General features: G+C 36.1%; 3 protein-coding genes across 6 annotated transcripts; 2 read left to right on the top strand and 1 right to left on the bottom strand.

Annotated features, from left to right (window-relative positions):
* Positions 1-905: 905 nt before the first annotated feature.
* Positions 906-8,737, top strand: LOC137715991 (tRNAse Z TRZ4, mitochondrial-like). Of its 2 annotated transcripts, XM_068455378.1 has the most exons (14): positions 906-1,093; positions 3,319-3,368; positions 3,478-3,842; positions 4,237-4,326; positions 4,506-4,550; positions 4,674-4,728; positions 4,943-4,986; positions 5,108-5,605; positions 5,720-5,985; positions 6,076-6,223; positions 6,382-6,432; positions 7,021-7,424; positions 7,517-8,195; positions 8,333-8,737. In XM_068455378.1, exons 3-14 carry the CDS (start codon positions 3,693-3,695, stop codon positions 8,648-8,650), a joined length of 2,748 nt encoding a protein of 915 aa, XP_068311479.1. In that variant the 5' UTR covers positions 906-1,093; positions 3,319-3,368; positions 3,478-3,692; the 3' UTR covers positions 8,651-8,737. The 2 variants fall into 2 exon arrangements, with proteins under 2 accessions (XP_068311479.1, XP_068311478.1); XM_068455377.1 differs by having other exon boundaries at positions 3,319-3,842.
* Positions 8,738-9,716: 979 nt separating this feature from the next.
* Positions 9,717-21,075, bottom strand: LOC137716518 (uncharacterized). 3 transcript variants are annotated; one of them, XM_068455975.1, is made up of 23 exons: positions 20,881-21,075; positions 20,154-20,375; positions 19,527-19,557; positions 19,217-19,401; positions 18,427-18,586; positions 17,925-18,021; positions 17,318-17,487; positions 16,759-16,919; positions 16,119-16,307; positions 15,825-15,911; positions 15,583-15,663; positions 14,321-14,464; positions 14,069-14,151; positions 13,514-13,649; positions 13,325-13,408; positions 12,940-13,098; positions 12,773-12,860; positions 11,670-11,747; positions 11,383-11,449; positions 11,172-11,271; positions 10,779-10,895; positions 10,637-10,693; positions 9,717-10,153 (listed from the first exon to the last, which is right to left on the bottom strand). In XM_068455975.1, exons 1-23 carry the CDS (start codon positions 20,989-20,991, stop codon positions 10,019-10,021), a joined length of 2,742 nt encoding a protein of 913 aa, XP_068312076.1. In that variant the 5' UTR covers positions 20,992-21,075; the 3' UTR covers positions 9,717-10,018. The 3 variants fall into 3 exon arrangements, 2 of the variants coding, with proteins under 2 accessions (XP_068312076.1, XP_068312077.1); XM_068455976.1 differs by having other exon boundaries at positions 18,451-18,586; XR_011065687.1 differs by lacking the exons at positions 9,717-10,153; positions 10,637-10,693 and having other exon boundaries at positions 10,856-10,895; positions 11,383-11,454.
* Positions 21,076-25,239: 4,164 nt separating this feature from the next.
* Positions 25,240-25,734, top strand: LOC137714928 (stigma-specific STIG1-like protein 1). Its single transcript, XM_068454089.1, has one exon. The coding sequence runs from the start codon at positions 25,240-25,242 to the stop codon at positions 25,732-25,734; it is 495 nt and encodes a 164-aa protein (XP_068310190.1).
* The last annotated feature ends 248 nt before the right edge of the window (positions 25,735-25,982 follow it).

Below are 25,982 nucleotides of genomic sequence, written 5' to 3'. Positions count from 1 at the left end.
CGAGCAGCTCGAGGTCATGGGTTCAAAGAACCCTAACGTCTATCGATTTCTGTTTTTTCCCTTTTTTTTTTTTTTTTTTTTTTTTTTTTTTTTTTTTTAATTCAATGCATATCATATAATTCAAATATTTTAATGCATGTACTTATATTTGATGCAATTCATAGCAATATCAAATTCACATAATTCAACAATTATGAATATAATACATACACAATTTATGTAAAATCTAAAATTCGAAAAATGTAAAGTTGCAAGAATATCGAGATAAAAATCATTGTTTTGGAAGAACCTGATTGCGTATTGATATGGATGAACTTGTTTGATGCAGAAAAAGCTTCGACGTCAGATTCCTAAGTGTAGCGGTAGGAGCGTGCTGGTAACGTGTTGTAGCCTATTTTATCTGACTAAGGGGAAGGGCTGGCGACAAGGGGAGAGAGACTATTGATGTGTTTGTAGAATTGTAGGGGAATGTATGTGTTATTCCCTCCTATATAGTGTATTTATTTATAGAAATAAGAGGGAGAAAAATTCCTTCATCCCCAAGAAATACAAGTACATATAGATATATGAAAGAATAACTAGAATTAAATATAATTTAGGATTTACACAATCAAACTTAAATTAGGAAAGTTTATAATATATATATATATATATATATATATATAAAATATATAATCCTATAGAAGATTGATATAAATGATTAGGATTTGGATATGGCATTTTAAAATTAATTCCCCCCATTCAAACCCTATCAAGCCATTATGCTTACGTAATTAATTTAGTTATTTATATATTGTAATATGTATATGTATATACGTGTTATTTAATGACTGGTTGAAATATGTGGTTTCACCTATTCCAAAACCCTGAACCCCTTCTCAATTACAATTCACTTTCACAGAACATCAACTAAACTATCGATACCTGCCTCACGGCTCTCACCCTCACACCTTAGCAGGATTCACGCTGCCCTCACCCTCACTACATCGGCACATCAGCAGCCGCCCTCAGCCGCCGACAAGCCTTCATCCTCCCCCTCCCTCCTACGCGACACCTCACAGGCTCACAGCATCTCCTTCTCTCATTCTCCTCGGTATTTTCTCCATATTTCCTCAGTTTTAACTTCCTTTTATATTTTTTTGCTTTAAAAATTTCTCTGAATGTAGGATTAGGGTTTTAAATTTTTGGTTTTTATTTCCAGATAGGAATTTTTATTTTTCTAATTTAAGTATTTTCATAACTTTGGGATTTTTCTTCCTTGCTGTTTGTTAAATATTGATTGGCTGCCCTGCTCATGTGAGATTAATGTGTTTCTTCCTCATATATGATTTAGGTATTGTCAGATTAGGGATTTTTTTTTGTTTTTTTTTTGCTTTTCCATTCATTGAACAGAGGTTCCAAGAGAATTCCCAGACTTGTGCGTTTGTTACACCTTCTTAGGAGGAACTGGCTTAACTGGGGTTATAATTCTATGTTTGGTAAGGTCTTGACCTACAATAAATGGGACTCGCCTTGACTACGAGGCCCTCCCCACTTCGCTAAACCCCGCTATCTTGTCCCATACTTTCGCTTGGTATTAAGCGGGACTAAAAAGGAAATTGAGGCTGAGATCCAGACCCCAGCTTTTGCTTGCTAAACAGCGACATTCAGTCCTTGGGCATCCTTCTTCTTCTGCAGCGTTGTCATCGTGGCCAGCAGTCGGCGGTGCTTGTTCTTCCTTTTTCCCAAAAAAAAAAACCTAGATGGCTAGCTTTGGGGACGAACAAAAAAATTTCCAGAAAAACCCTGGGCTTTGCTTTGTTCTTGTACCCGTTCTAAAAACCCTTTTCTCTGTTTCAGATAATGCTCAAAGCTTCTTTCTTCTTCGATCTTCACTTTGACCAACTCGCCGGAAAAAGAAAATCAATAAATTAGGAAAATCAATGGAGTCCGTCAAATAATTGATAGAGATGAATAGTTGATTGGTTGTATAGACTATAGATTATAGAGTTCAAAGGAAAGATGGGAAATATCTGGGTTTTGCAGGAAAAAGAAAAAGAAAAGGAGAGATGGGACGGAGCTAAAGAGGGAGAAGAGGAAATAAGTTTTGAGAGAGGGCTAGAGTTTTTTAGGAAAGAAAGAAAGAAAATTGTTGAATTAATAATAAAATATTATTGGAAATGTATTAAATAATATAATATTATAGTTTGTTGATTATCCTGTTTTTTAGTCTCGTCTAAGCCAGTTCAACTTAGTCCTTGAAGTTAGTCTAGTCCGAGATAGTCCAAGGCAACAAACGCACCTGCAGTGTCCTAAAAAGACTTCATGTTGAGCCCTTTGTAATTCTGGAGAATTCCCAGACTTATTGTTCTTCAATCTTACTATACTAGATTTTTTTTGTTTTGCTTGCTGTTGCTGCCAAAGACGTTTAAATTGTGTTACTTTTTTTGTTTGCTTGGTGCCAAGGACATTTGCATATTCTTGTTTTAATTTATACAGATTTATTTTGCTTTGTATTTATTTTTGTGGTGCAAAGGGGATGCATATAAGAAGAACCTTTTTGCATTTGATTTTATGGAGTGAATTGAGTGATTGCTTTCGCTACCTATGATCTATCTTGCAAAAGAACGGAGAGTTGGATGGTGACTTGAACCATAGAATACAAGTTGGATGGATGAAGTGGAAGAGTGCATCCGGTGTGTTGTGTGGCCGTCTTATGCCACTAAAGCTCAATGGAAAATTTTATAGGACGGCAATAAGGCCGGCAATGCTTTATGGCACGAAATGTTGGATGGTGAAGCATCAACACGTACATAAAATGGGTGTAGCGGAGATGAGAATGCTTCGTTGGATGTGTGGGCACACGAGAAAGGATAAGATTAGGAATGAGGATATCCGACGTAAAGTAGGAGTAGCCGAAATTGAAGGAAAGATGAGAGAAAATCGGTTACAGTGGTTTGGACATGTGAAACGAAGGCCTACTGACACTCTGGTTAGAAGATGCGATTACAAGACAGAAGTTTAGGGCCGAAGGGGTAGAGGAAGACCTAGGAAGACTTTGGAAGAGACTCTAAGAAAAGACTTAGAGTACTTGGATCTAACGGAAGACGTGAACCGAGCGCAATGGCGTTCTAGGATTCATATAGCCAACCCCACTTTGTAAGAAAAGGCTTTGTTGTTGTTGTTGTTGTTGTTGTTGTTATATCCTCCTTTTTTTAATAGCATGTGACACATTTGGAATTTTAAACATATGTCAGCCTTACTAAGAGAGCATTTTATTTCTTTTTATTACTAATTAATACAAGATTTTAATTTTTAACATCTGAATTTTGCTGCTAGATTGTTCAAGGAAAAAAGCTGCTGATAAAGAGAAGGAACACCTTAAAAAGGTATCATCTATGTACGAAAACTGTTTCTAGTTAAGTGGATCAATTAAATTTTATGGAGACCAAATGAATAACAATTGAGTCGTTGCAATGCAAATGCTTATTCCACAAGTCCCAAACCTCCGTCTCCTCTTCTTTTCCCCTTTCCCTCGTCTCTCCTCCCTCTCTCCTCTCACCCTTAAACCCTATAAACCCCGCTCTCTCTTCACCGCCCTCGCCTCCTCCTACCGAAAACGACACCGTCCCCTTCCCAACAACCACCCTCCCAACCTCCGTGCCAGGAACAAAAGCACTCTCAGAGAGAGCGGAGGAGGCAGAGACAAAGCAATGGAGGAGGCCACGGAGGCTAAGAAGGCTGACACTGCTGGGTTCAACAAGCGAAGAGCTGAGGGCAACGACAAGAATGATAGGCCGAAGAAGAACCTTCAGCGGAAAGTGCGCTCCCTTAATCCCATCAATACCCTATCTTATGTGCAGGTAATTTTGATTTAATCAGGTTTTGGATTTATGGGTTTTGTTAATTGTTGAATAAATTCGTAGCATTATTGGTTTGAATTTGTTGACTTGATTTATGGGTTATCTTCAATTGTGTGATTGAGTAGACTGCAATTCATAGTTTTGGTTATTCAGTTGAGTTCATTTCTTTGATTTTGTTGCTCTTTTGGAATAGTTGTGCTTGTTGAATAGGACTTATCGGATTTCTACCGATTTTCGTACTGAATAAAGAGTTCCTGAAAACAAAAAAGTTTGTATGTGTCTTGATTCTAGAAAGAAGTGTTTGGTCCTATAATTCTTTTATTTCCTTTTCATTTTCGAGTAAGCCTTTTTCTTATTTATGGTCTAATAATTTGCCCATGCAAACTCATTGCAGATACTAGGGACTGGAATGGATACTCATGATACATCTCCTTCAGTGTTGCTATTCTTTGACAAACAGAGATTTATATTTAATGCTGGAGAGGTAAGTGTCAGGTGATAGTTGCATTAGGAACTCAATTATATACATTTACATCTAGTTAGTTTGTAATATTAAATAAGGTGATGATTCTTTCACTATCTGTATGAATTAGTAATTACAAATCAATGATAAACCCTTTGTGGAGTAAAGTAGTGTCTCTTACTATATAACTCTCACTGCAGGGTTTGCAAAGGTTCTGCACAGAACATAAGATTAAGTTGTCAAAGGTATATGATATCTGAAATCTTTACCCATTTTCTGCTGTTGGAACTTGAAGTGCTCTTCATCTCATTCATGAGGTTCCTTCCTATTGTTGAGATGCCTTATCGATGTTCTTGATGCTTCTTCAGATTGATCACATTTTTCTCTCTCGTGTCTGCTCAGAGACTGCAGGTGGACTTCCAGGTTTGTTGCTTGAAAGATCAACTATTATGTTGCACTTGCAATTAAAGATTGTTTATTTTGTTTTCTGTTATCACCAGTAACATGTTATGAAGTCTATGATGAAGCTTTTAAGCATTATTATTGTGCTTTCAGTATCTGCACTGGTTATTCAAAAGAGGTTGTTCTTGCTGATCCTAAATTGCTCAATTTTTTATTTTTTTACTTGACCTCATAGGTTTGCTGTTAACTTTGGCTGGCATGGGTGAAGAAGGAATGTCTGTGAGTATCAGATTTACTTCCTATCCATTTTCTTCTTTTCTGTACTCCACCTTTAATCTTATTTCATTTAGATCCACCCTTCCAAATATGAGTTTAAATCATATTTTGAATTGTTTTGAAGGTCAATGTATGGGGTCCGTCAGATCTCAAGTATTTGGTAGATGCCATGAGGTGTTTCATCCCAAATGCTGCCATGGTTCACACTCGGAGCTTTGGGCCGACTCTCGGTTCTGCGGGGGGTTTTATGGATGATCAAACTAAGTTTAAAGAGCCGATTGTTCTTGTTGATGATGAGGTTGTCAAAATATCAGCCATTCTTCTACTCCCAAATTTCTCAAAAGGGACTCGGCTCCCAAATGAAGTAACCAGTACACAGAATCCAACAGAAAAGGTTCTTGATGATAGGATGGATCATGCTTCACAACCCTTTAAAGTAAATGGCAACGGTAGACCTAATGCAAAGCCTGGTGACATGTCTGTCGTTTACATCTGTGAATTACCTGAGATTAAAGGGAAATTTGACCCTGAAAAAGCTAAGGCTTTGGGTCTTAAACCTGGGTCAAAATATCGGGAACTGCAACTTGGAAATTCTGTGCACTCAGATTTTCAAAATATCACGGTTGGTTCCGAAAACTATGAAATAGAGATATATATAGTAGCTCTGGGCAATGATGTACTCCATCAAAAACTTTATTGTGTATTTAAAATTAGTTTATTGACCTTATTTGTTTAGGTTCATCCAAGTGATGTAATGGAACCCTCCATTCCTGGTCCGATTGTATTACTTGTAGACTGCCCAACGGAATCTCATTTGGAGGAGCTGGTATCCATAAAATGTCTCAGTCGCTATTATGTGGATTTCTTGGGCCCGCCTGAGAATGCTAAGGGCGTGACTTGTGTCATTCATTTGGGTCCTGCATCTCTAATTAGCAGTCCGAACTACCAGAGCTGGATGAAGAGATTTGGTTTAGCCCAACATATCATGGCTGGGAATGAAAGGTAAGTAGCTTTTCCCATGCAGAAGATTAATTAGGAGCTCCTTGTTGTTTGTTAGTGAAAAGCCCTCTTTGCTTCTCTGTCTGTTTCCAGGAAGAATGTGGAGATTCCAATCCTAAGAGCGAGTGCAAGAATTGCAGCTCGACTTAACTATCTATGTCCACAGTTCTTTCCAGCTCCAGGTTTTTGGTCTCTTCAGAACCTTGATTGTTTGGCACCAGAATCCACTGCTTCAAGTGAGGTTTGTTGTAATATCATTTCTTATGCATAAATTAGGTTTATTAGAATGTCTGGAAGTTTTCCAGGACCATGATCGTATGTTTATACTTTTAGGCATTAATAGTTATGCTTTTAAAATTTGGGGCTGATGCTGTTGGTGATTTGGTTTTGTTTTACCAGGGTTCTGTTTCAAAGTCTTGTGAAAGCATTTCCGCTGAAAACCTCCTCAAGGTATAAATGGTTGATTTACTTGGATGCATCTAGTAAGTAGGCTTTTGTGGCTTAGATCCTATGTGCCTGCTTTCCTTCCTAATCGATACAATGTTTTTCTTCTTTAACACAAAGCTTTATTGCATAAATTTCCATTCGAAATAGAATTTTTCTTCTGTCCTTGATTCAGTGTTATTCTTTTTATTTATTATTTTTTAAAGTTTCTAATATAAATGGGAGAAGCTTATATGATTAATCTGATAAATACTATAGAAGTTTTAGAAGGATTATGACTGGCTGCTTGTACAACCAACAGTCCAGAAAGCAATTTGGCTACCTGGGGATAGTGATTTGCTTCTGATAGTTTAACAGAGCTCTTGTTTTAATTGCTTCATATCTCCTTTTATTTTTCTTTCCTTTTTCCCAAGCTGCTAATAAAGGTGTCCAGCAGTGAAGGGTTATGTTTCTACTACATGTCTGAACGTGTGTTCTCATTAGAATGACTGCTTTTTTTTTTTGTTTTTTTTTTCTTTGGAGCATTGCAAGTTCTGCAATCACTTTACTGATGTACAAATGTTAATAATGGTGATTTTCATGTGTGTTGAACAGTTCACTTTGCGTCCATTTGCTCGTCTTGGATTAGATAGGTCCGTTATTCCAAGTCAAGTGGCTTCCTCAGACATCATTGATGAGTTAATTTCAGAGATTCCAGAGGTTGTAGACGCTGCCCATTGTGTTAGTCGGTTCTGGCACCAGTCTGCAGAAATAAACGGAGAGATAAGTTTAACTAAAGACAATGAAGTTTTGGTTGAAGAGCCATGGTATAATGAGAATACGCTTCCTAGTTGTTTGGAAAATATAAGGAGAGATGACTTGGAGATAGTTCTTTTAGGGACTGGATCATCTCAGCCATCTAAGTATCGCAATGTCACTTCTATCCATATCAATCTATTCTCCAAAGGAGGTTTACTTTTAGATTGCGGTGAAGGAACACTGGGACAGCTGAAAAGAAGGTAACACCATTTGAAAATTTTGAAATACATTTACTAGTACTGAAATCCTTTCCCCACTTTAAGATATTACGTGTTATGTACATCAACAACAGATATGGTGTAGAAGGTGCTGATAATGCTGTGAGAGGTCTTAGCTGTATATGGATTTCTCATATTCATGCTGATCACCATACCGGGTTGGCAAGAATACTTACTCTACGACGTGATTTATTGAAGGGGGTGCCTCATGAGCCATTACTTGTTGTTGGACCGAGAAAGCTTAAGTTCTTTTTGGATGCATACCAGAGACTCGAAGATTTAGATATGCAGTTCCTTGATTGTAAGCACACCACAGAAGCCTCTTTACTTGCTTTGGAGGGTGTTACTGAACTCAATAGGGACTACTCTTCTCCAGCAAGTCCAACCCGTTTTGAGGACATGAGCATTAAAAATACAGAGAGGCAATTAGCGGAGAGAGTTGATTCCACTCTATTTGCTAAAGGATCCCGTATGCAGAGCTATTGGAAGAGGCCGGGTAGTCCTATTGACAACAGTGTAGTTCCAATTGTAAAGAGCTTGCAAAAAGTGCTCAATGAAACTGGTTTGGAAGCCTTGATTAGTTTTCCTGTCATCCACTGTCCGCAGGCATTTGGTGTTGTCTTGCAAGCTTCAGAGAGATTGAATAGTGTTGGAAAAATGATTCCAGGTTGGAAGGTTGTATACTCAGGTGACACTAGGCCCTGTCCGGAACTTATAGACGCATCTCGTGGTGCAACAGTTCTAATACATGAGGCAAGTTATGACGTATTGTGGTTTTTTTTTTTTTTTTTTTTTTTGTCCGAGGAATAAACTTGTGCAATTAGCAAAAAAATGTGGAACTGAAAAGGAGGAGGATTGCAGTTGATCAATTTCACTTCTGACTCTTGCAGGCAACTTTTGAGGATGGCATGGTGGACGAGGCTGTAGCAAGAAACCATAGCACAACAAAGGAAGCCATAGAAGTTGGGAACTCTGCTGGAGTTTATCGTATCATCCTCACTCACTTCAGCCAGCGATATCCTAAAATCCCAGTACTTGATGATACACACATGCATAAGACATGCATTGGATTTGACATGATGAGTATTAACATTGCTGATTTGCCTGTGGCCCCAAAGGTACTTCCATACTTGAAACTGCTTTTTAGAGACGAGATGATTGTTGACGAGGAAGATGAGTTGATAGAGGCTGCAAGTGTGGCTTCTTGATAAGAAAGTACGTCATTTTCTCTTGTAATTTCCTTATTCTTTCAATACTTAATGTGTTATGAATTCAGAAGCAAAAGTGGTTGTGCATATTTAGGATTTTCACCTCTTTAGGTAGTGGACTTAACCCTAAATCCTACACTACAAGATTCCGGCGAAAAATGAACCAGCACCAGCAGCTACACACACACAGCTGGGCCACTGATTGATAGCGTAGTCCCCATTAGGCTATAATTAGTAGTTAAAGTTAGCAGTTTATTATTATACCTCCCTAACAGGTTAATTAGTAGATGAGATTAGTAGAATATTGCAGTATCATCTTTTACTTGCAGTTAAGTTTCTCTTTGTCCCCTATCTAGTACTAAAGTATAGTGATATTTTTTTGGCGTTCAAAAAGTTCAACGGCAGTGCTATATCCGTCTAAAACTAATTAATTTTCATTTTTCTTCTCTGAAAGAAACATGGAAGAGGTTTTGGTGTATCTCGTGCGGCAATGCTCCTATTTGCACCTATTTTTTTCGCTCAACACAGTTTCTAAAATTTTCTTCGATAACTAGACGATATTGCACGGATTTTTGAAAAATTATATGGCTATTTTTTATGAAGTTTTAGTAGTATTATGAGCAACCGAGCCTTTAATTCATGAGGTGATAGGTTTGGTTTAGAAAGTTGAACTTAGCTTTGAATTTATAGTTAGTGTTTAATCATGTGGCATGACTAATTTAATTTCAATGGTTTTCACACTAATCTTTTAACCTACCGTATTTCTAATGTAAGTTGACTTACGAAGCAAGACACCCCTCATTATAAATGTTTTAGCCTAACATGCGTGGCCTAGCCCAGGTGTTAATAATTAACTAAGAGTTGACCGAATTTTTAATTTTGAGCATAAATTCTAATAAATTTCACTACAGAGGCTTAATCCTAATTTTTATTTTTTTATTTTTTTATTTTTTATCACAGGAGTTATCTTCCAACTATCCTATCATCACGGAGACTAATAATCCCAACCCTTGTTTCCTTTTGTTATCAACACTCCAAAATAGTACTAGTGTAACTTTTACCAAGCTGATTGAATTGTTTGAACTGCATTTCTATCAATGAAGAGCCAAGAAATTTACAGCAGATACGGAATTCGAAAATCAAACTGCAACCAGACGAGCAACCACATTCGTAATCGAAGATAAATGCTTTTGGCTTGTGTCCGTTAGCATATGTTACAATTGTACAGGCTTTTGGCTGTAAGTTTGTACATGTACAGGGAGAGGAAAAACGCAAAATCGCAAAATCGCGCGGATAACCCAAAGAATTCCAGTAAATCTTTCCCAAGCCAAACGATGATGCAACGAACTGAAAGACGTTAATATTTTATCACAATGCAACAGATGAATCTTGCAAGTGATCCATAAATTTAATTGTCGATTGCAGATATCTGTTGTTTGTGCTCATACACGACTTCCCGGTCTCTATCAGATTCGAGCAAATTGATGATATTTCCTGACTTAGCTGCCAAACAGAGCAGACAAAAGCAATTAAGATAATATGTGGAGAAAATATTGTATATGATGTTAGGTCCAAGAAACAAAATATGCAGACATCAAAGTTAGTTCCGTGATCAAGGACGGGGAGGTCATTTTATAAACATTGCTTAAGCAGCATCGCGTTAGCCATGCTCTCTCCTGGCATCATCATGTGCAGGATGCATTCCACAAAGATTGTCTCCAAGAAGACATGGAGCTTTTGAGCAATAGCTTTTAGCAGCTGGTTATCTTAATTAAGTTTTAGGCTATGAGCAGTAATACTCAGATCATACTCGGAGTGGAAATGACAACATCAACTCCACTCGCTAGTACCATTTCATTGCACATATATTCATACAGTTGTGAGGCGTTTAATGTGCCTCGTCACCTGAATAGCTGTATTATAAAGGGGATCATATTATGGTAGAGCGTTCGATACAGTCAGTTCAGCAGATGGCAAGGAACTTACAATCAAAGATGATGCAATGCAGTTGCAAGCTTCAAGCGCCATGCTCCCGCGAGCAGCCTGAGTTTTAATCAATCACATCCGTATATCAGCATCACCAAAATGGAAGGGGAAAAGGGAAGCCCACATTGAAAGTTATTGTTACCTTGGAAGGTTCTTGTTGAATAGCATCAACCAGGTTCTGAAGAACAAACTCGCAAAATGACGCAAGCTCATGTAAATATGATGAATCACCAAAGAACAATACGTCATTTCCTAGAAGCTGATGACATTTTTTCGTCCAGAAAAATAAAAACTGAATATTAGCAGGCAGAAGATGACAGGATCTCACATGAAATACAAGAACAATATAAAAAGCACCGCTGCACAAGATAGTGTATGCAGACGCACCATTCCCTTCATCCCTCCCTTCCCCCCACCCACATTTATTCAAGGCATATCTGCCCATTTCTGAATATTTTATGTATGAATTTTTAGAACTTCGACAATTGAAAACTTTTGAGAACGACAAATTTCTACAAAGAATCAAACTGTGTACCTTTCCACTATCTGCATGATAAGGGAGATTTCGTTGAGAAAGTGCTGCTAACAGAGAAATAATTGCACAAAAAACTTTCACCCTCATTCTTGGTGTCATCCTATAACAATATCTTACAACATCAAAACGAGAAGTACACAAAAATCTATGAATTACTCAAAAATAAATTGATGCAAGGTTCTCAATACTAAGGTTGTCATTGAAGACTCACCATGACTGAGAGTTAAGTAGCAACACCAAGTTCTTCGGAAAGTACGTAACTCCATCTTCAGGATTACCTTTTCTTGGAAAAGACAAGTCAAACAAAATATAGGTAATTTATTTTTTCTTAATATAATTTGACTGGGGAGGGGATAACTCGGGAAACTCAAAAAAGCAAATGGATAATGTTCAGAAAGTGGCCAAGAAAAATAAAAACACAGATGCAATAGTTTACTGATCTACAAACTACAACAAGATGGAAAGGAACCAAAAAGAAAAAGAAAAGAGTGTAACAACCTGGAACCATAACCAAGAAGCTGAATAACTTTTGAACTGAGGAGAGTACCGCATCAGTATCAATTGGTAGTCTGGAGCCTACACAAGAAATCTTTGTTCATTTGTGTTTTGATTTGCTACGGAATAAGTTTCCTTTGCTACGTAGATGTTACATAAAACAAAATCTATAGATACTACTATGAGCAGCTTAAATTTTATAACGAAATTAGCTACAGTACATACACACAACGAGACTTTCAATTATGGAATACTGCATGCCATGTGGGCTGTCAATTGTGAGAGTCAATGCCATCAATGGCATTGGAGGGCATCGCACATCGATGTCATGCCAATAATACAACTAGTATATGTATGTATAATATAGGTACAATAGAATGATCATGCACATGATGGCTGTAGAATAGAATGATAAACTAGTATGGTTGGATGAGAGAAGGTTGGGTATGTAGGAACCAAAATGGTGCGATGCTCTGTTACCAAACTATAATTCAATTTTGGAGAAAACGGGTAAATCTAAAAGTTTGTATTGCCAATTAATAACGAAAGTTTAATAAAGTTATAAATTGTTTTTTATTTTCTAGCATATCACTCTAGACCCTTGATTACGTGAAATCATGACTGAATGTGTGGTTGATGGAGGAGCTAACTGGCAGCAACCCTTTAAAAGTTTATCAAAAGCATGGTAAGAAGGTATAAGGCTGAAGCCCCAATTTAAAATACGCTGGATGATGTTGGGGCATACTTGGAGTCTTGCATAATTGGTTTGCACACATCCAATCAATACTAGCTGCTGTTATATGTGCCTTATTGCGGAGCCAAGAGTCGCTTAATGTCTAGGGTTCATGTAAGTCCCTACTAGAATTCTATATAAGGCTCGCGAACCTTTCTTTTTAATTGATGAATATTACATAAATTTTGTTCCTATATCAAGTCCCATTTAAAGAGAAAAGTAAAGAAAAGAAAAGAAAATTCCATTATTATGAAAGAAAATCAAATCAAATTTCACTCATAATATATATAAAAAAAAAACATCTAGGATGATGGCATGATGCTAATACTTAGTCATATGATGATTTCACTCTGAGAGAGAGGCATGAACTAACCATCCATTATGTCTAAACTTGGCAAAGAGTTGATCGCGGAATCAATCAATCCATCCGAATGAGAAACTAAGCCACCCAGTAGAGCGACCTGAACTATTTATACAGGAATGAGTAAAAATATATGGTTAATTGATGTGCAACACGATCACACTAAAACAGAACATTACCTCTGCGGTCTCAAGATAAAGATTTAACTGCCTAATCTGGCTTGCAATAGAAGGTAAAGTGACTTCAGAAAATGCTATGCAGGATTTGACAAAACTGAGATGTTTCGCATCTTTCAAAGCCTTAATCGCTAAACAATTACTGGAGTGAATGAGAGTTTCCTGAAAGTGAATTTAAGTTTTAAGTATGCAAGGAATATATAGTTATAAATGGAAGTACAATATTTGCTACTATGGGAATTCTCTTCTGGAAAACAATCCACGTTGTTTTAAAGAGAGTCCAATCATTGCATCTTTTAAGCAAAACTTATCATTAGAAAGTTCAATGCAATTGCATAGAACAAATTATCAGTATGATTAAAAGAAATTGGAGTCATCGAGATTTAACCTTAAGCCCGCGTATGCTACCAAAAGTTCCACGACATTCAACTAAGAATGCCAACTGACTCTCAATCTCTGCTCCATAATCAACCTGACAATGCAGAGCAGCAATAAAGGTCAGACAGCCAGAAGGATTGCCAGTTTGCCACCATAAACAGTCCCAACATTTTAATATGTAGATAAATATTAATTTTACCAGAGATACAAACTGAGAAATCAAACGTCCTGGTTGGTTATCATCTTTTAGATTCACAAAATTTTCGTCGTGATGCAGAGCCTGAGAAATTTCAAGAAGAAACTGTATAGTTCTTGGATCACGTATACAACCCTTCCTGCCAAATGAATAAGCAAATGTTAAATTACCCAAGGAAATTGAAGGAGCGATTCACACACCATTGATATATTAGTAAGAAGAAGAGAGGAATCACAAGACAGACACTGTAAGGAACCTAGGAAGATCTTAGCATTCATATTTTAGAACACGACGCTTTGGGTTTCTAAACCAGTATTCCGAGACATGTATCCAGCCTCCATGTTTCCAAATTCATCAAAACATTTCTACATAAATATTATGAAATAGCATGAAGGCAGCTGAAAACGTTCACCATCAGGAAGGCCGTACTCTAATTTGACTGGTTTCAAAAAGTTCTGAAATTGAAAGTATATTTGTCTTTCAAAAGGAACAATAACACCAAAGTGAGGCACTAACTTGATGAAGTAGATACTGAATATAGATTAACTAAAATGGCACCTTATCCCCATATCAAGGATATGGATATTGACAATGCTTCGCGAATTTCCATACATCAGATCCAAGATCTTGAGAAAATGATTCTACAAAATAACAAACACAGGTAACTGCCCATAGTAGTGAAATAAGATGTTATGGTTTTAAACAACGCAACCGTAAAAATAAAACCAAGTGACCATTATGTTAAAACTAACACTGCAGTACAAACAGGAAAAAAAAGGGCTTGTTGCACAAGTACAAGGAGAAGCATACCATGGAAAATATGTCTTCTATGTCCTTGCAATATGAAAGAAGCTTCACCAAAATGGACTGCAAGGTTGCCAGGTCATCATCAGCAATACCTTTAGTGCATGCTCGTTTTGAAATGCCTTCTAAAATGGAGCTTAGATGGTCATCCTGGCAAAAAATCAAAAAAGTCAAGAGGAAGAAAACTGAACCGGCATGAAGATACTAATGTGTATATACACAAGTTCGCATGCATCACTGAACATGAAGTTAATAAACAGCAGGTATTATAGTTACAAGAAATATCTTATAAAATAACATTAAAGAGAAGTCCCACAAAAACAGACTGGAGACATTTCAATTTAACTCAGCTAAGGTACGCCATCTTTCCCATTAAATGGCAACAGAGTATAACTAAATGTGGGGCAACTCCTCGATACTGTTTAACCGTAAGTGTCTAAGTAGCAAGCAGCATTTGTCTTATCTAATACGCTTTAATACATACAGATGAAACGGAAACTCTTCATCACATGCTCTCCTACTTTACTCTTCATAGTCAACAAGGAGAAAGTCCGTTACCATTCAAGTGAGGTACAAACTACATTCGGCATTATTGTTTAAATTGTGCAAGGCATTGCACGGGTACTTGGACAATATGATATAACAAAGTGTTAGTTTCAGTTTTACTTCACCTGCACAAGTCCTAAAGTGATGCACGTTAGTACATTTTAAGTTGATATACATTGTTTATCCACTTCCTTGCAATTTAAGCTTTTAGGACAATTCTCCAGCTAGGTATCGGATCTCAACTGTCCAAGGCCTTTACTCAAATCTTGATGTCTCTTCTTGTATATTCATGTTTAACATGGAAAGCTCACATGTTGGGCACGCCCACACATAGGTATGGATCTTAATAGGTTTTAAACCTAACATTTTCATAAGCTTACTTCCTAAAAGTTTAAACATTTAGGATAAGTGATTCTCCAGCACAGGAAAGTCATATCAACTTCAATGGAAACAATCAACAATCAACAAAAATAATACAGCAACAAAATCATTTACCAGGCATGTCACTTGTTTTGTCAGTTGTAATCACCAAAACAAGTGATTCACTTGTTATGAAACTTAAGGTTGAAAGAATGTTATTTATAAGAGTTGCTAATTGTTTTTATGGGGAGTTTCCATTATTTTTTGTTAGAGGTTTTGGATGAAAATCAGTCAACTGGAATGATGTCACAAACAGGAACTTTCTTTTCATTTAATAAATATGCAAATATGCTAAGACGCACCATATGATTTTGTAGAACAATATCCACAAAAGCATCCACAACCTTCAAGTAGTCATCAAGTCCATCATATTCAATAATAACCTGATTTATAAAAACCATAAATTAGGTTTAAATGAGAAATCTCAATAGGATTCTTTAGAAATGAAGCACTTTGAAATGAAAAATAAAAGAAAAGGGAAGAAGAAGAAGTAAACACCAATGAAATGTTAAAGTTAAGCAGCTAAACAGATCTCTCTAAATACCTCAATGATTTTGTCCACTACAGCATTGACAGTGTCCATTTGAGATTTTTCACACAGCCTAAATCCAAGTAACCTGTAATTCAAGCACTTTCCCAACCAAAAACCAAACCAAGAGAGAAGAGATTTAAGAGTTGTGCACTGAAGACTTTCTCATCGATAAATTTGAAACTAACATTGAGGTTAACCCACCACATCCTAAGGAGGCAGTCACATCAATGAATGAAGCTGATAACAAAATTTCATGTTCTATACATAACAAAGCTTATGACTTGACCACTTTCTCATGAACAATACCTGATCAAGGGAATCATCCCTGCTGCACTCAATAAGATGAAGGATCTCCACTGCCCTTGAGCTAACTACTTCAGATGGAAGTTGCTTGAGTAGATGATGAAGAACGATCGAGGCACATGGGAACCTTCCAAGCAACTCCTTTTGATTCAACCCAACTCCAAGCTCAACGAGTACATCACCTACTTGTTTCTTTCAAGTTTTGAACAGATTAAAAGTATTGTTACATCATCATAGTATAAAGTCTACGAATTCATGTCACACCAGCTATTCATGATGTGATAGATTCAACTACCTATTCATCTCTATCCAGCTATTCATGTTTTGAAAGATTCAACAGCATTCTCTACGACTATTAGAAATGAAATGAAGGATTTGGAGTGTCCACAATGAATAGGTGACTCCCAACAAAATCCAACATAGTTCAAATGGAATAATATCTATGTTCTGCTTTATAATTACTATAAAATTCATGACAAAATATCAAATGCTCGTTAAATAAAACAGCAATATGCTCTATCAATACATAAGGTTGCTTCCCATATTTTCACAACTAGATATATCCAGGGCAATGGAATTTAAAATGTAGCGATACACAGTGCCGAAGACAATTATGATTGCTACAAGAAATTACAATATATACCTCAGACGCATTCCTAAATATGCATTTCATGATATACTCAATGGTTGGTTCCATCAGACTAACAACCAATCTTCTGTTTTCAGCTCCATGAGAGGTTTCCTGTGCTGACATGACCCTCATCGACACAATTTTCAAGTCATTCACACAGGTGAGCAGACATCCTGTAACATAGTCATCAAACATGAGACTGTAAAATATTTATATATAAGGCTATTACTAGCACTCTTAATCACTATAGCTACAAGCTCAATCCAATAAGGATAAATGATTTGAGAAACAGCCAACACCTAAATATATCTTTGTTTTAAAAGGAACTATGTCGAACTCAATATTGACACAGTTTACATTCCACCATAATCTCTGCACTTTACTATACATTAGATTTTCACTTCAAGGCATGTCATCCTACTTGCAATTTCATTATAGTGATGATTGGAATAAATGAGAATAAGCATATAAGAGGCCACATGTCTTGTGAGATGAGCATGTATTCTGGCAATTACATATCATCAAATTTGAATCAAATCCATCATTTATTATTAGTACAGAAAATGTATACCTGTATCATGTGAAGGCAACTTCCTCATGCAATGAGCCATATACAGACGGCAATAGGCCGAAGCCAATGGATCTCCTAACCCTCTTGTCATCATTAACAAGCGATGGAGACTGTTGAGAGGTTGATCAACTAAGAAACGCCAACAAGGCAACAATGCCAGCTCCAAATAACTGAAATTCAATATCGAATTAACAGCCAGAGAATATGCCATATTTGAAGAAAGGGGATGGGAAAGAGGGAAGAAGCAATAGAAAATTATTGCATGTAGAAAGCACATGTATGAAGAACTTATAATGCACTGTTCGAACGTCATTTCTTGTTTTTATTTTCAAGGTCTAATGCTTTAAGCTGTAAATATCGGTCAAAACTTTTCTTTCTCATCTTGTGTCTTCTCCAGAAGAAAGTCTGGTCCTCCTTTTACTTTCCTCTATTTCTTTAATACATCATCAATTATTTTATTAAAACAATGAAAGATTACATCATCATTAGACAAAAAGTAAGGCTACTTAGTGCTACATCAACTTTTTAGGAGAAAGTGACATGGAGGAAGAAGGAGTAGAAGAAGATGATGAACAAAGGATCATAAACATAATGAGCAAGAACTTACATGCGTGGAAGAAGTTCTCGGACTGCACCAATTTTGCAGAACCAGTTGTTGCAAGTTTCTTTGGCATCAAAGCAGATGTCACTTGCTGAAAAGTTCTCTGCCATAAATCCATTCAAATTTCATAAAAAATAAAATAAAAAAACTGATACATTAAAAATGACACAACCATTCCAAGCTTATTGAAGTTCATTAAATTAAAAACACTACGTAATGAAGAATTGCAGATATATTTGCAAGTTCCTAACGGCATTAGTAATAAATTGTTTCCTTCTCAGGCTTCCCTAAAGTTACAAGTATCTAACAACTGACAACCAGATAGCTCTGCTTTTTGCAAAATGACCAAGGAAGTTAAGTTTCACTTTCAACCATGTCAAAATGCATAAACTGATCTTTACAGACCATATATCAAGTATGTGATACATAGACATATTCTACGAATAACTTAAAGAGTATTGCTTAGTAAAAAAAACAAATGATGCCTAGGGAGAAATGTCAGTGATACCTGGTAAGGAGAAGATTCTGGTACCATCTTCGGTAAATTCAGCTTTCAACTTGATTCGCTCCCATACCATATCCCCAAGAATATCCAAAATATCCGTAGCAATAGCAAAGAGTGTAGGATAACATTGTAAAACAGATGTATCCATCAAAAGCCGAGCAACCTGTAAAAAGAAATTGCTTTTAAAATTTAATCGCATCCACACAAACCAGCATTACATACACTCCCAAACCTATCTCTCCCACTGAGATGAAGTTGCAGCAACTAGTAATATGATCTAAGGGCCAATCAAACTAATTTTGTATTTTTAGGGAGAGAAAAGACAACCCAGATTCTTAAAAAAAGTGGAAAAGAAAAAACTAGCTATATTGTGTATATGAATGGAAATCTTCAAGCTAAGTTATAAGCATGCATAGCTCATTTAACCTCTGAATGGCTTAATTCTCAGAGAAAATAATAATTAACACGAACTGGTAATCCAATGACCTTTCAAAACTATAAAACAAAAATGACTTCTTACATATGAGGGCGCAACAAAAACCTAGTGTTGTATGCCAAATAAATGGAAATCTTCAGGCTATTTAATCTCAACTACTTAATCTTTTCTTCTACCACAAATTCTTCAGGCTATCAGCACATACGATATCAGGCTACCAAAAATAAATGGAAGTGTTCTGGCTATCAACACACATAGCTAACTATTTAAAAGCTCAGCTGCTTAATGTTTTCTTCTATGACAAATTCTCTCAAGGTAAGATTAATTGGGTAAACTGAATTATCAATTAAAATTTACTTTTATTGATAATTTCAGGGATGTAACACGATCATCGGCATGCCATGCATGAGTTAATTCAGCTTTAAGCTCATGCAACCGAGAAACATATTCCTGGCCCGTGATGACCTTGCCCCCCTCTTCTGCAAATTTTTCTGGATCTTCCAATTCCTCCAAATGCATACTTGTCGAAGATTTCTCATGTGCTGTAAATTCACATCAGTAAAATAAATCAAAGTGATTATCATAGCTGCTCTAGTTGAGCAACAAAAATACTTGCGAAAAGAATACTTGTTCCAAAAAATTATAGGAACAAAGGAGGCTGACATACTTTTCCTGCCTTTCCCTATCATGTCGGACATCTGTAAGTAAAAAGAAAAAGGAAAATAAAAAGTTAGAAGATAGGTTACAGCTTTCAGTGAGAAACTTAAGGAAGTAAATAGCTGAATGAGAATAGAAGGTAGGGAAAACCAAAATTTCCCCTTGAAAACCTAAGAAAGGAAAACGGTTATAGAAACCGATATATGATAAGAACATTCTGAATACCCATATCATACTTAATGGTTTCGAAAACTAGCCAACAATAATTGGAGTAGCATTCATCCAGGAAATGCAAAATTCAAACTCTATTTCAATATAGAAAATATACAGAATATGAAAGTGAGGTTAGAACACAAGCCCCACCAGCTAAGATGCTTAATGGTTGTGTTTTTGAAAAATAGCTAGCAACAATTGAAAAAGAATTCTTCTAGGAACCCAGACATCGAACTCTATGCCATTACAAAATACACAGAAACGAAACTGACGTCACAAATGGGCTCCACCATCTAAGATACGACCAAACATGCTCGCTAGCTTGACAATTACTTAAGACGAAATGAAGCCTCGGAAGATTGCATACTTTTGAATATAAAACAGCATGGGGAACTAATAAAGTCAAGAAGCGTGAAATGCTTACTGAATAAGTCAAAACTGTTTTGGAGACTGGAAACCTCTGCATCAGGGATCTCTTAAAAAAGGACCATTCTTTAGACGGATTTTGAATAGAAGCTTCACCAGAGAGTCCTGCAGTAGAACTGGTTTCAATTTCCACCAAATCCTCTCTAGAAGCTTCGGCATTGTTTTCTGACCTTCTGAGGGGGTCAAAGTACTCCTCATTCCCTTCATCCACGACCTCAACCTATATTAAGATGCTGAACTTTGTAAATTCCAAAATTTTCATGATCAAAACACCAAACAGCCAATACATACACCATTAGCATTCGAGTTTCTTAATCCGATGCTATTTGTTTCCTCTTTAATCCCACATGTTTTCGTTACAAGGTACCAAACGAACACACGAACTACAACGAAGCAAAGAGATCCACTCCTTTCCTAGCCACCAAATGTTTGTCCTTCCATTTGGCATTCGTTAAATATTCCAACACAATTACTGTATTTAACTTGAAATTTTGCTCCATTTATTGTAATTATAGGCTTCTAACCATATTAGTACACTGATTAACTATAATTCGAAATGGAATTATAGCATATGATAGCTCAAATTTAGCACACCGGATTAGTATCCTGATCAAGAAATATTGGTGATTTGAATGTCCTACTCTATCCTTGCAACCAAACAAATGCGCAGAGTCAAGGGCAATTAAATTACAAAAAATCGAGAGTGAGATGGGTGTGATTTGGACCTGGAGCTGAGATGGAGAAGATGGAGCGGAGAAAGGGTGGCTGTCCGCGAGTACGCGAGGAAGCGCGTGGGCTCCTTTTTCGGCGATGTAGTTGCGAGGTCTGAACTCCATGCTCAAGCATCGACAGCACAGTAGGCCGCTTCCTTTTCTTTGGAGGAAGATGGTATCTTGCGACGGCCGTTTGGCCGTTTTTTCCCAGAAGTCGTTTTCTCTGGAAAATGGCCGTAACAACAGAAGAACGTCATGTCGTTTAGTTCCTCCATCATACGACTTGGTCCAGTGAAATAGTAGGATTTTTTTTATAAAAAAAAAAATGTTATGAAAAGGGCCTCATAACTTTTCCTAGTATAAAATATTTAACAATTTTTTTTAAACATAAACACAAAAAGAGAGGGGTGACATTTTTATAAATCAGTTGAAGTCTAGTGACACTAAAAATGTTTAAATTAGTTGAACTCTAGTGACACTAACAATTGTTTCTTAAGAAATGTTTGTGCACTTGTAAGTGAGAGATTTTAGTTTTGATTATCACCAAAAACAAATTTAAATCATATTATTGTTGCTAACGCATTATAAGGTTAAGTCCACTCTCCTCCCTTAATGTATATAATTAGACGAGGTAGTAGTTGGACTAGGCCCTTTAGTTATTCTTCAGACTAAAATTATAGTTAATAAAAAGATATTGTTGACCTTCTTCCTTATTATGACAAAGTAAAATAATAAATAAACATTATTATTTTTAACTTCTTACTCACCCCTAATTAATCTTGTCATTCTTTTTCATTTGATTTATTTGATCCAATGATTAAAATAAAGAGGATTGTCTGAGAAACTAAAAATGGTGTGTAAAAACCACATCCCTTACAAAAAGGTAAACACGATTAGATTAGTATATTGTGTAAAAATCGTTTTATATATTTGTTGATATCGTATTTAGAAAAAGGTATATAATACTGTTTTCTTGATATTTTTTAATGTGATGCATCATCACATAGGTACATAGAATTCGAATGTGTAATTCATGCTGAATAATGCAATAAATACGTGTGTGCGTGATTCGTATGGTTTTGGATTTTGCTTCCACAACAGTTTAATTAATTTGCTGAAATTCAAGAAACATATTTTCCTAAAGCAGATTCATAAACTGATTGACTAACCAACAATGTAGCACAAGTAGATGGGATTTGTTCCTCTCACAGTCACAGATGATGATGATAATATATATATATATATATATATATATTTGTGAGTTATGAGGCGATTAATCAAGATTTTAGGTGTATTATATCATCCCTATCTAAAAGGAGATGGATCTTGACCTTCAAATCGTTGGAATTAACTTAATAAGATTAAGTGGTGCAATGTGCAAAACGAATTGACTCTGAATATTCCTCTTCTACAGAACTGAGATGCACACATATATATAGATAATTATTCTATGCTATATATATATATGTATGTATGTATGTATGTATGTATGTATGTATGTATGTATATGTTGATCGAAAAAGACAACGCAAGTAACCATGACCATAAGATGGCTAGTTCAACCGAAATTTGTGTGAGAAATACAACACGTTAATATAATTTTTGAAATATTATATTATTGATATTAGTAGAAAACTCGAACACGACCTAATTTCCACTCTAAGTTAATACATAACCACATATATGCATACATGTTATATAGAGATATATACAGATCATCTGCAACATTTATGAAGTCTTTTTCTTTTTGTTTATGTTTTTGCCAGCAAGAAGCTGGGGTTAGAGGGTGAAAAAGATAGGGTTGGGTGTTGTAATTGTAAGGGAAGATAGCGAGAAATATAAAGAGATGAGAGTAAAAGTAAGAAAATAAAAAGAAAAGTACGAAGTTCAAATTTCTCCTTTGATCAGAAAAAAGAATCGAGGAAGTATGACAATATGCAATGCTCAGGTCACTTGGTTAATCAAAGAAACTCAGGTCACTTGGTTAATCAAAGAAAGCTTTTTAATTGTTAATTAGTATTGTGATATAGTGATATTTTTCTTTATTTGTCAGTGAAAAGTTTTATGTTCAAATTTCGTAGATGATAAGTTCGATACCAATTTATTTCTCACACCCTTAATGTAAATATATCATTGTATATAAAAAGAAAGCTTTTTAGTTTTGTTGTTTGGACTAAACTTCTTATTGAAACTAATAATTTAAAAACATAAATATTGTCAATATTGAGGGGAATGCTAAGAACCTTCTTATTTGGATCTTTTCGTTCCACCTTCTCGGCTCTACTTCTTATACTGCATACAATGATCTGAACTGTCTATTTTCTTAAGTCACCCATTTGAATAGTTGGTTTTCTATGAATATATGTATAATTGCTCAAGACACGACATATTTTTTTTTTTTTTTGTGGCAAGAAAAAAACATATTTTAACATGGCAAAAACCTACAATTACAGAGAAGGGAAAATTAAAAGACATCGAACACATAACAATTTTGAGACTTGAAGATATTAAAGAATTTGATTGCACTAAACAAGTAGCTCCCTAGGTTAGTTTTGTAGTGTTAGAAAATGGTATTAGTTGGAGCTTGTCTATTCCTCGAAAATGACTTACATATGCATGCAACAAATTTATTGTCATTATGACATCTCAGTCCAATAAAAGAATATCGTATATAAGTCTCTATCATATGACATTACAGTATTGAATCATGATGATACATGACGGTGAACATATTCCATTCAAGTTACTCTCCTCCTTCTCAACCGATCGCTTTGCCAGCAAGCCATCCAGCTACTAGCTAGGAATATTACACAATTCTTCCTTGTAAACCAGAATAGATTCATGAATAACTCAAACAACCACGATGAACTCGTTGACAACAATTACAACACATAATTTTAAAATAGGCAAACAATACAGTATATGAAAAAAATTATGTCAAACCATAAGACGTATTTGGTGGTCATTGATTTGGTACGCCTCTGCATTATAATGACGTATTACACAATAAACGCGGGTAGAAATATTAAGCCTTGAGAGCTAATTAACTTGAATAATTGCATTTGCATTAACACATGTTTAATTTTTTGATTAATAATTAATAATAATAAGCTGTACATGTACGCAGACGTTCTTAGAGCTAAAGTTATAGTTCGAAAGGACACGTCACAGCATAACACTTAGACGACCTCTATTGCTTCGTTGTGTTATAACATTTCATTAATGGCCTATCTCCTTTGCTTCCCCTCACAGCATGCCTAAATTTCTTCATGTCGGCTCACTTGTGGCCGCACATTAGTGAATTTTCATAGCTGCCCCTTGACTTTCATGGGGGTGTGGCATTCGCAGTGTGATCACAACTAGAGATATAAGTGAAAAAGAAATGCTAGAGCATAGACCGATATCATCTGCGGGAGCAAGTTGAATTGACGAAATTTACACACACAATGAAAAGCAGCAAACTAAGACTAGTTTCTGATGGCTAAGTTAAAAAGAGTGTAAGAAGTAATGAGTTGTGCGAATTCTTGATTACTGAAATAAAATGGTTGATCTTGGTTATGTATAGAGGACTAAGGAGTTAACTCTAGCATCCAGGTTTGTTAAACCTATTAGCAAAGTGTTACCTAGTTTGCACATCGATGAAGGAATATTCTTATGAGATTCTTAAAATATGCTTCGGAGAATCTTGCCATGTTAAGAGACTGATAGGCAAACTCATTATTTATCAAAGTAAGAGCAGGTCATGTGACGATCGACTTAGACCGTTTGCGATGAATTGGCCCGGGGACTAGCCAGGGTTTGACTAACTTTCTGGATATTTCATCAAGGGCTAAGTACATATCTGATAAGTTGTATGCGTGGCGTGTTTCCATTATCAAAATATTTTATGGTCCCATAATAACCTTGAACCGCACTAACTTGAACGAAAAACTTTGGTTATGCGGCATATATATAGATTCACTGGTTACAGTTCAATTCTGAATAAAACACTGATCATCTATCACATTAATATTAAGTACGATCAAATACAAAATACGTAAGTACATTGCCTAATGCATGCATTTAATTTTGCATGCAACGTGGTCCTTCAAGATGAAGAGTGCGGTTGGAATGTGGATGGTTTGAGTGCCCAAATCATTTAAGTTTTTAAGAAGTAATACTAATATACTATGCCCTAGAGCCTAGAATTCGACCACACTCTTTGGATGACATAACCACAAGCTTTTTCCACCTTTCCCGCGTCAACCCCTCCCTGGCTAGGTACTATAAACCCTATGTCTTCCAACCCACCATCAAATCAAACACAACCCAGAAACTACAATTCCCCCCCCCACCCAAAAAACACACAAACAAAAAGAAAGAGACAAAGCCATGGAGGTCATCAAGATAATATTGGTCATAGCAACAACCATGGCTTTGTCTATCACTCTCATGACCGTGAAAAGGGTCGGTTATGGAGAAGAAGAGCAAGAAGGAAAAACCCCTTTCACCGACTCGTGGAAACAGCAACCGGAGGTCGATGAAAACACCTTGCTACTACCTTCCAAGAGGGTGAGTCGTTTCCTAGCTGAAAATGATCTGGTTGACAAAAACCCTAGAGCAGCTGACCATTGCCACAAAGACAATGAGGTATGTGCCTACACGCCGCCGGGATATAAGAACTCGACGTGTTGCAACAACAAGTGCCTGGACTTGTCCGAGGACAAGAATAACTGTGGTGCATGCAAGAAGAAGTGCAAGTACACTGAATCGTGCTGTAGAGGAGAGTGCGTGAACACGAATTATGACAAGAGGCATTGTGGCCAGTGCAACAGTCCCTGCAAGTTTGGGCAGTACTGTGTATATGGTCTTTGCAATTATGCGTGATTAAGGAGATTCGTTAATACTCCTGATGTTCGTAATTTGATTTGATTATGCAATAAAAACCACAATAAAAATAAAAAATAAATAAATAAATAAAAACCAAATTGGTGGTTCTCAATTAATTATATACACGTATATATATAGTTTTCTTTTCTTATCAATTATACTGTCCTAGAGTGCTTTCTCTGAATGTAATAATCGATGTCATAACTTTATTTAAGAACTTATTTTACGAGCTCAGACTTTAAATC

This window comes from Pyrus communis, chromosome 14 (assembly GCF_963583255.1).
Source record: "Pyrus communis chromosome 14, drPyrComm1.1, whole genome shotgun sequence".
Classification (NCBI taxonomy): domain Eukaryota; kingdom Viridiplantae; phylum Streptophyta; class Magnoliopsida; order Rosales; family Rosaceae; genus Pyrus; species Pyrus communis.
The sequence above is the reverse complement of the archived record's forward strand: the minus strand, read 5'-3'. Positions and strand labels throughout refer to the sequence as shown.

Coding starts and splice junctions, on each gene's coding strand:
- LOC137715991 (XM_068455377.1), top strand. CDS start 3,456: ATGCAAATGCTTATTCCACAAGTCCCAAACCTCCGTCTCCTCTTCTTT. Junction 6,224..6,381: donor AATCCACTGCTTCAAGTGAG/GTTTGTTGTAAT, acceptor TTGTTTTACCAG/GGTTCTGTTTCAAAGTCTTG. Junction 8,196..8,332: donor CAACAGTTCTAATACATGAG/GCAAGTTATGAC, acceptor TGACTCTTGCAG/GCAACTTTTGAGGATGGCAT.
- LOC137716518 (XM_068455975.1), bottom strand. CDS start 20,991: ATGGAGTTCAGACCTCGCAACTACATCGCCGAAAAAGGAGCCCACGCG. Junction 17,488..17,924: donor CGAGAACTTCTTCCACGCAT/GTAAGTTCTTGC, acceptor ATTGAATTTCAG/TTATTTGGAGCTGGCATTGT. Junction 13,650..14,068: donor ATCCTTGATATGGGGATAAG/GTGCCATTTTAG, acceptor TTCATTTGGCAG/GAAGGGTTGTATACGTGATC.
- LOC137714928 (XM_068454089.1), top strand. CDS start 25,240: ATGGAGGTCATCAAGATAATATTGGTCATAGCAACAACCATGGCTTTG.